This window comes from Numida meleagris, chromosome 21, assembly GCF_002078875.1.
Source record: "Numida meleagris isolate 19003 breed g44 Domestic line chromosome 21, NumMel1.0, whole genome shotgun sequence".
In the NCBI taxonomy this organism is placed as follows: Eukaryota; Metazoa; Chordata; class Aves; order Galliformes; family Numididae; genus Numida; species Numida meleagris.
In genome coordinates, this window is record NC_034429.1 from 951,548 (window position 1) to 960,680 (window position 9,133).

At 49.6% G+C, this 9,133-nt stretch overlaps 1 protein-coding gene across 1 annotated transcript; it reads right to left on the bottom strand.

Moving 5' to 3' along the window:
- NEFM (neurofilament medium) lies at positions 4,116-8,629 on the bottom strand. Its single transcript, XM_021375102.1, has 3 exons — positions 7,524-8,629; positions 7,192-7,316; positions 4,116-6,101 (listed from the first exon to the last, which is right to left on the bottom strand). Exons 1-3 carry the CDS (start codon positions 8,586-8,588, stop codon positions 4,721-4,723), a joined length of 2,571 nt encoding a protein of 856 aa, XP_021230777.1. The 5' UTR covers positions 8,589-8,629; the 3' UTR covers positions 4,116-4,720.

Below are 9,133 nucleotides of genomic sequence, written 5' to 3' on the forward strand. Positions count from 1 at the left end.
TTCCTTGTATGTGTGGTGTCACTAATGTACTTAATGATTGATAAAGTGGTGTACTCTGCTTATCTTCCACACCTGCTTAATGGGATGGGATTCTGTCCCTAGCTGACATGCTTGGAGTGCTGCTGTCTGCATTAACTCCTCTACCAGGAATTTGTGGGGGGGCTCTTAAGGTTTTTGACATGAACCAGAGACAGGTGTAATAAACCCGTAGTCAGGCACAAAAAAGGAACAGCTCAAAAAGCAGCAAGGCCTCACAGTTGAGAGCAACGTCAAGTTCGAACCTATTTATTTTCTATTAGCTGGAGGTAATACGTGCAAGTGAACTTTGTGCCAAGAGCAATTATTAGGGCAGTGCTGCAAATTAAACCATTTTAAATATGCTTGTAGTCAGAAAGCCAGGTTAAAAGAGGCGCATGGCTGTACGTTTCCCACAGTCGCATTTAGCTGGATGGATTTTTGCCTAAGATTTTGGGGTCCTCAGCCAGTTGATGGGTGCTGCCAGTACCGTGGACAAGAAATTTGGCAGCAGGGCTGGTGTGGAGCTCTGCAGAGCTGCTCCTGTTGGTACGTGATGCCTGCAGCTCTGCAGCACAGTGCTGCGTGTGAGAGGTGGCACTTGGAAGTGCTCTATCAGAAAATGCTTAGCGTGGCACTTCAGGAAGAGAGAATCTGCTCCCACAGAGCAAAGGCATCTTATGTGCCAGATTAGAGCTCATCACAGCCAATGAAGCCAAACCACTGTCAAACAGATCAGCATACATTAGAGCTACTGCCCCGTCCCTCCCTTTGTCCAAGCACTCTGAGCTCCTGACTTTGCAAGATCTGATTTTTTTTTTCCAATTTCACGTCTTTTCCTATGGATAAAGCCCTTCTTCACTCAGTTTTTTTGCATCCCTCTCGCTCCTGGGAAGCAGTACGTTTGCAGACTGCCAAATCTCAGCTGCTAGGGATGCTCTCAAGCAGCAAGTTCAGAGGCACGGCAGCGAACGCAGCTCTCCCTGCAGTGTAGCTCATCCTGTGTTATTTTTAATGTATTACAGCTGAAGGAGAGATCTCACTGCTCTTTGCAGGAGATGTGTGAGTCACAGCACAGCAGTGAGCTGCAGAGGGCTATGTCCGCAGTGGCCGTCCAGCTGGTTTGTTAGCCCTGTCCTGCCTTGTGCTAAGGTAAACTGGTGCAGAGAGGGTGGCAACGTGCATTTTCCTGCCGAGATGCTCTCAGGGTTATGGAGATCCTGCTGGCAATGCTTGTTTTACTTTAGAAAATCCAGGAGCTGGCTTTGACGCAATGCAGTAAAAGCAGGCAGAGGGAGGCACGGTGGAAACTTTAACCCAAGTTGCAGCTGCAGTAAAGCAGCAAGGCTGTCCTTGAGCATTCCCTTGCTGCTCAGGCAGGCTGGGGCTGGGTCAGGTCGAGTTCTTGTTGCAGAGAAGGCAAACACAAGGAGGTTCTGAACACTTTTCTTCTTGACACACACTTATTCCCCTTCTACTTGGCAGGAAAGAAAAACTTGTACAGATATACCATCTAGATTCTAAGATTGCTTTCCAATAACTTGGCCATTGGCAATGTATCATTTGCTGCCTTCCTGGATGAACTGAGAGTAGCTTAGTGCTGAGCAGAGAAGAACAGACCCTCAGTGCATGATAAAAGCACAGACCCTGAAGCGTGGAGAAAATTCCAGTGCCTGACTCAGCACCCTGGCAAAAGCAGCCTAGTTGTGTTTCATAATGCTTCCTGTTTTGTTTCTGCCTGGATTTTCATTCTGGGATGCTGGAAGTGCCACAATCATAGCTCTTCAACAACCCCATATGATACCAAGCTCCCATCCTAGTGCCCTCCATTCCCAAAGCCATTGGGTGGCCTACCCTAAGTCAGACTCATACTCATCTTCGCCCATATCTTCTGTTCACTCTTTTTTTCCCCTCCCAGAGCCTTTTATACTGGTTAATGAACTGCACTATCTGAAAATAATCCATCCCTTCAGTGGTTCTTCACAGTTTCAAAAAGTAATTGTTGCAGTACAGGCAAACAGCACATATTTCTGCATCTCTGCCCTGAAATTATGCTATCTTCTGAAACTGTTTGATTGCAGATGTCAGGAGACAAAACCTCTTGGCAAAATTAAATATTAATTGGATCTTATAGTTTTATAAATATTTAGAAATGTGTTAACGGGTTGCTTGTTTCCCCTGGGATTGGATGGAAACATTTGCAGTGGGAGATGGGCCAAATTAATGAGTTTATATATTAGAGAACAACACAGATAACAGTCCTTAGGTTCTGCCCTTGTAATATCCTACCAGCACTGAAGGGAAAACATAACATAAAAAAAACCAAGCCACCTCAGGATCCCACCTACATCTGTGAAAGCCCACATTCACAGTGTGTTCTTGAGTCTCCCACTGATGTCAGAGCATAATTAATGGTGCAAGGTGACCCAACTTTGGATGCTGGAGATGCCCAACTTTCTACATCGTGAAGCCCACTGGCTTCATACTCGGTGACATTTCAGCAGATTCTGGCAGCACTGTTGGCAGGTAAATGTGGTCAAGCTTATTAACATTTTATTCCTAAAGGTATCGTTATTGGTTATTTTATGGCCATGTACACATGTATCTTTCACAACAAAGCTTGCAACAGAGAAACTGCCATCTGATTTGCCAGCTCTGCCTTAATTAAACATCACTCAAGCAGCAATCTGTTGAGCACAGATTTCCATTATTGATATCAGCAGGAGAAGCATTCGTTGCTTTGCTACACAAAGGCATTAACGCTTATTTGAAAGACTTATCTGCTCTGGATTTTGTACATTTTCTCCAGTGAAGAACATGAGTAAGCCTTCCAATTAAAATCTACTTGATCTTCCATTATTGGTAGGGCAAAGAATTGGCAGGCATATGCAAAGCATTGATTTTGATCAGATTTTCCCTATTAGCCATCAGATTTCAGGACGGTTCATTTGCTGAACCCAGGCTGTCGAAAAAATGATTTGCATTTCTTTGCTATTTGTGGTATGTAAAACAGTAGAAATGTTTTTCTTTTAAAATGGAATAGAAATAAATGCAATGTTAATCCTAGAATAAAACAGGTTCTCTCCCCAGACTAAAGTCATGGTCATCCTTTTTTTCCATTTGTCTCCACTATTTTCCATATATTGGGATTTTTTAGGGCCCTTTAACTGGCTTTCCTCTTAATGAAGCTAACCCACAAGTGGCCACAGACATAGGCCACAGTTTTGAAGACCTTTCCATTGGAAATGAAAAAAATGCCTTCATTTGGTTTTCCTGTCAGTCCCCCCAGGTGTTATCTGAGCCCCACTTCAGACTCTGGAATAGTTTCCTTTCTACAGCTATTTTTAAATGGACAAAACTGTAAAAAAAAAAAAAATCAGTGATATTTTTGATACCTAAAGCAGTGTCATCTATGGGGCACATTCCTTTTTTTCCAGGAATTTGCTCTCAATTTCAGAATTTTGTGTTTAGAAACAGATTTCACCTGTGGCTCATTTGGGAGAGGGAGGCGATGAGAAGGACATTCCCATATAATTAAGGCAAGAAATAAAAATGAATGCAAAATCTCCCATCTTTTGATGAATATAGTATCTGGGTCAAGATGACTTAGTTGAGCAAAGACCCACTAAGCCACAGATGAGTGCCATAGGAGATACTGTGACCAGCTGTGGTCCACAGACAGGCTATCGTCACAGGAAAGCCAAAGAAAGATCTGGAAATTGCTCTCCTAAAGCATTGAGACAAATGCAGAGCCAAGTGTATCTTGGATTGCCCAGATAAGCTGAGTTAGCAACCATGGCTTGGAGACCTTTCCTCCATTAGCCAAAGGGATTGCAACCCTACTGAGCACATAAGGGCCAACCCATAGACCTCAACAGATTCCCCTTTACTCTGCAAAGCAGAGGATACAGCTCTTATGTATTAAACCAGATCAACTATTTGTGTCTCTCAACCATGTTACAGGAAATTTCTAAAAGGGGAAATTAAGAGAAGGAAAACCTCAAGCAACTTTTCAGCCCACACCACTCCGCTGTCCAGGATGAGTTCCCAATCCCTAAAGGAAGGACACCAGCTGGAAGAGAAGCACCACACAAACCATATTTTCATATTGACCTTTATTGAGCAAGAACTGCTGTGACGGTTTTACATCAAACAACAAAAGGTTGCGTACTGTGCATGTCAACTAGGTTCTCCCATGAGCAAAAGTCCACCCTAATTGCACCAGTGAGGTAAACATAATTACTTATAAGTAGCTTTTTTTTTTTTTCTTTTTTAATTAAGGCTAGGAGAGTTCTGGTTCTCATGAATATTCTAGTACTGTTTTCTGTTTGGTTTTGGCTCAGTTGGTTCTTTGCATAATACATCTTAAATCGTTCCTCAGATATGCCCCTCCAACAGCTCAGGAAATTCAAAAGGTTCCTTTGCACATTTCATCTCATGCACTATTATTAGTATTTTATTTAGTTCCCCAAGCTCTGTGGAGGGAGCACATCTTGAGCCTGCATGCATTCCCCCCCCTCCCCTATATTGCACAAAAAAAGTAAAATACTGTGTGTCTGGAGCCTCCATGAGAGAACCCGTTCTGCTTTAAAGCCGTCACTCACATGCATTTTGCAGCTGTCATATGGCTTAACCTTTTGCACCGACCCAAGCTCTTTAATTTTTTTCTTTTTTTTTTTTTAATTTAGCTATGATTTAGTTTAATTCACTCCTTAATCTCTTTTACTACAGCGTGTGAAGTAACTTTCTCCACCTTCTTGGTGGACACTAATTTCTCCTCAAAGCTCTCCTCGTGTTCCTCCACCTTCTGAGTGACCGTCACCGACTTCGTGATGTACGTGGTCGTACTGTCCCCTCCTTCACTAATGATTTTCTCTGCTTTTTTGGTGACCACGACTTTCTCACCCTTCTCATCGACGGGGCTCACGTCGAGGCCGTTGGTGACAACGCCCTTCTCTTCCTCCTCAGCCTCCTTCTCCTTGGCCTCATCCTTCTTCTCCTCCACTTCACCATTCACCGCGATGTCTTCTTTCCTGGCTTCCTTCGACACCTCCACCTCCGCGGTGACTTTTGTTACCTTTGTGACGGTGACGCTCTCCTCCACCGCAGCCTTTTCGTCTTTGAGGGGGGAGGACGGCTTCTCTGGAGAACGGGGCTTCTCCGGCGTCGCTGGCTTTTCGGGAGTGCGGGGCTTCTCTGGGGTCGCCGGCTTTTCGGGGCTTGCTGGTTTCTCTGGGGTGCGGGGCTTCTCCGGGCTCGCTGCTTTCTCTGGGGTCACCGCTTTTTCTGGAGTTGTTGGTTTCTCTGGGGAGCGGAGCTTCTCCGGGCTGGCCGCTTTCTCTGGGGTTGATGGTTTCTCCGGGGTCGCCGGCTTCTCCGGGGAAGTCACCTTCGGTGTCGCCGGCTTCTCCGGGGATGCTGCCTTCTCCTCCTCCTTGGCTGCTTTCTCAGCAGCTTTCTCTGCTTTCTGATCCTTTCCTACCTCTGCTGCTGCTTTCTGGACAGCCTTGGCTTGCTCTGTTGCAGGGGATTTAGGGGGGGATTTAGGGGGTGACTTGGCAGGAGGTGTTTTCACTTTTTCTACCTTTGCCTCTTCAGCTTTGCCCTTGGCTTCAGCTTCTTCCTCTGCCTCCTCCCCTTCTTCCTTTTCCTCTATTTCTTCCTTTTCAGAGCCTCCTTCTTCTGCCACATCTGATTTTGCAGCTTCTTCCTCCTCTGCTTCTTCTTCCTTCTCTTCTTCCTCAGCTGCCTGTTCTTCAGCCTTCTCAGGAACAGCTTCTTCCTCTACAGCTTCTCCTTCTTCTGCCTTTTCCTCCTCCTGTTCTTCCTGCTGAGCCTTGGCTGCCATTTCTTCTGCGATAGCTGCGAGGGCATCTTCCATTTCAGACTTCTCATCCTCTACTTTCGTCTCTTCGATGATTTCTTCTACAAATTTGTGCTGGACCTTCAGCTTTGGTGGCTCGATTTTGGTTTTCTGTATTTTAGTGGATGCTATTGTGACCGATGGTTGCCTGTGTGTGAATATGGGTCCAGTGATGCTTCCAGAGAAGGCACTGAATCTTGTCTCCTCACCCTCCAGCAGCTTCCTAAGGGAATCAGGAGGAAGGAAAAAAAAAAGTGAGCATGGAAACCCAACCTAGGGGACACTATTTCCCTGTCAGCAGGATGAAGTTAACACGCGTAGAATATGCTAGAGCAGACCACCATCATCCACCGCTCACAGCCTGAGCTCTGCTTTCCCCCAGTCAGCTCTTTTGGTAAATTCTTATTGAGCAAGCACCTTTCGGCTCGCTTTGCACGTAGCAAGCGTATCACCTTTAGCTGAGCAGTTGAAATTCATCCTTAGCAAGTTAGTGAAAGTGGCTAACTTCATAGGACCACATCATGACTCAGGTGAACGGGGAAAGGAATGGACCCAAATGGAACACTGTCACTGAGACTTCCAAAGCCAACCAGGCATATGCCCTAGATCATTCTGGGCACCCACCTTCTGTATGGCTCAAAGCAGGAGGCAGCAGAGCCTAAAACGTCTGTGTTTGCCTCAAAAGCCTCAAATTCACAGGGATCTGAAAGCAGCTTTCTGTTTTGACTGTTTTTTATATTCAGATGCATGTTTTTCATCTAAGCCTCTGACCCAGAAAAATCAGCGGTGCTGATGAGGGTTCTGAAGTGATGCACAGAGACCAAAAACCTGCCAGGTGATGGCAACAGCACACAGCTTTCCTGCTCGAGATCAGAGTGCGTGACAAAAGAAAGTTGAGCAAGAAAAGCCAAAGTGTTTGTGACAAGCAGATTAGCGCTGCCTGCTTAAACCATGATCAAGCAAAGCGCAGCGTCTCTCTCAAGTGAGAAAAAGGGAATGCAAGTGACAAGCACGGCTTGCATGGCATATGCAAAGTAAACAGGAATTAAAAATAAACTTGTCTCCTGCAAACAAGGGCAGGATGCAGCACTGGGGTGCACTGTGCACACGGGGAGTTCTGCACCGTCAGAGAGGATGGGCTCTTTCTGGCTGCAGACACTGTGCATCCTGAAAGGGCTGCAGTACTTCAGTCAAGCTCTAATTTGGCTTGTGTCCAACGCATACAGACACTACTCACTGGTGGTAAAGCATCTCAGAGCAGCCTCTGCAGTGCTATTAATATTCCAGGCATGCCCACAATGATCCCACTGTACCTGTATGCAGCAATTTCGATATCCAGGGCCATCTTGACATTGAGGAGATCCTGGTACTCCCTCAAATGACGCGCCATCTCCCACTTCGTTCCTCTAAGCTCATTTTCCAGCTGATGGATCGTGTCCTGCAGCCGAGACAGAACAAACCACAGTGACAAAGACATACAGAAACCGTGCAGGGAACGGAGAAAAAAAGTTGCAGAGCGACTTTCCCGAAGTCCTTCCCACCCACTGGGCGGCAGCAGCGGGTTAGGACCGCACCCCCCGGCTCCCCCCCCCGCCCCCAGCCCGCTCCCCGCATCCCATATCCCGCAGCCCCCAGCCCGCAGGACCTGGTAGGTGGTGAGGTCGTTGTTGTGACGCTCCTCGATGTCGCTCAGCTGTCGCTCCAGCGATTCCTTGGTGCCGCGCACCGACTCCAGCTCGATGCTCTTGGACTGCAGCTGCCGCCGGTACTCGGCGATCTCCTCCTTGGCGGAGCGGATGGCCTCCTTGTTCTGCTCGGCCGCCTCCGTCAGCTTGGCGTAGCGGCACTTGAACCACTCCTCGGCCTGGTGCATGTTGTGGTCGGACTGGCACTCCAGCTGAGCGCGGATCTCCTTCAGCGCCGTGGTCAGGTCTGTCTTCAGGTAGTCCTTCCTCTCCACCGTGGCGTGGGACGCCTGCAGCTGGGCCAGCAGCTCGGCCACCTCCTCCTCGTGGTTGCCCCGCAGGAAGGCCACCTCGTCCTGCAGCGACTGCACCTTCTTGTCCAGCTCCGCCCGCATCAGCGAGGCCTCCTCCATCTCCTTGCGCAGGGCGCGGATGGTGGCCTCCGTCTCGTCGCGCAGCCGCGCCTCATCCTCGAACCGCTCCCGCAGCCGCTGGATGTCCTCCTCGATGTGCTCCGAGTCCAGCTGGATCTGCGCCTTCTCGTGGCTCACCTGCTCCAGGGCCCCGCGCAGCTCCCGCAGCTCCTGCTCGTAGGCGTCCCCCAGTTGCGCCCTCCCGGCGTGTTTCTGCCGCAGCGCCGCCAGCTCCGCCTCGATCTCCTTGTTCTGCTGCTCCAGGTAATGCACCTTCTCGATGTACCCCGCGAAACGGTCGTTCAGCCCCTGCAGCTGCTCCTTCTCGTTGGAGCGGCTCAGCTTCAGCTCGGCCGCCCCGTTCAGCAGCGAGGACTGGCTCACGTCGAGGCTGTCGGCGGAGCTCAGCACGGTGGAGCCGTAGGCGGCCCGCGGAGCCCCGAGGTTGGAGCGTTTGTAGGAGGAGGACACGGTGCTGCCGGAGCCCCGCGACCACGACTGAGAGCGGAAGCCGCTGGACGGGGACGCGCTGGCCCGGCTGTACGTGGCGCGGGTCTCGGTCATCACCCTGCGGTACGAGGGGTTGCCCAAGGGCTCCATGGTGTAGCTCATGGCGGGGGCACTCGGGGGGTGGCGGGCGGGAGCGCAGCGCTGCTCTGGACGCCGCTGCCCCTTTTATAGCCCCGCCGGGCGGCTCCGGGGCGGCCCCGCACACGTGTGCGAGGAGGTGTCCACCCCCGGCCCTACCTCAGCTCCGCCCCTCGGCTCCGCCCTCCCTTCCGCGCCTCCCTCATCCCATCACTTCCCGGCCTCCGCTCCCCGCTCCCGGCTCCTAGACCCCCCGCTCCCCGTTCTCCCTGCACCCTCTTTCCTCTACACCTCTTTCCTTCTTCTCCCCTCCCCCCCTTCCCGTTGTTTCCCATTCCGCTTTCCCCATTCTCTTTCTCCTTTCACTATCCTCACTTTTCTCCTCCCATCCCCTTCTCTCTTCCTCTTCCTCCCTTCTTCCCTTCTGCGTGTGCCTTCACTCTTGCCTCAGCTCCCTTCTCCCTTCTTCCTTTAGATCTTTCCTTTCCTTTCCTTTCCTTTCCTTTCCTTTCCTTTCCTTTCCTTTCCTTTCCTTTCCTTTCCTTTCCTTTCCTTTCCTTTCCTTTCCT

Excerpts from the sequence above, each read along its gene's own strand:
- NEFM (XM_021375102.1), bottom strand. The coding sequence starts at position 8,588 with ATGAGCTACACCATGGAGCCCTTGGGCAACCCCTCGTACCGCAGGGTG. Across the intron at positions 7,317-7,523 it reads ACGACCTCACCACCTACCAG|GACACGATCCATCAGCTGGA; the intron begins GTCCTGCGGGCT and ends TCTCGGCTGCAG. Across the intron at positions 6,102-7,191 it reads ATCGAAATTGCTGCATACAG|GAAGCTGCTGGAGGGTGAGG; the intron begins GTACAGTGGGAT and ends TGATTCCCTTAG.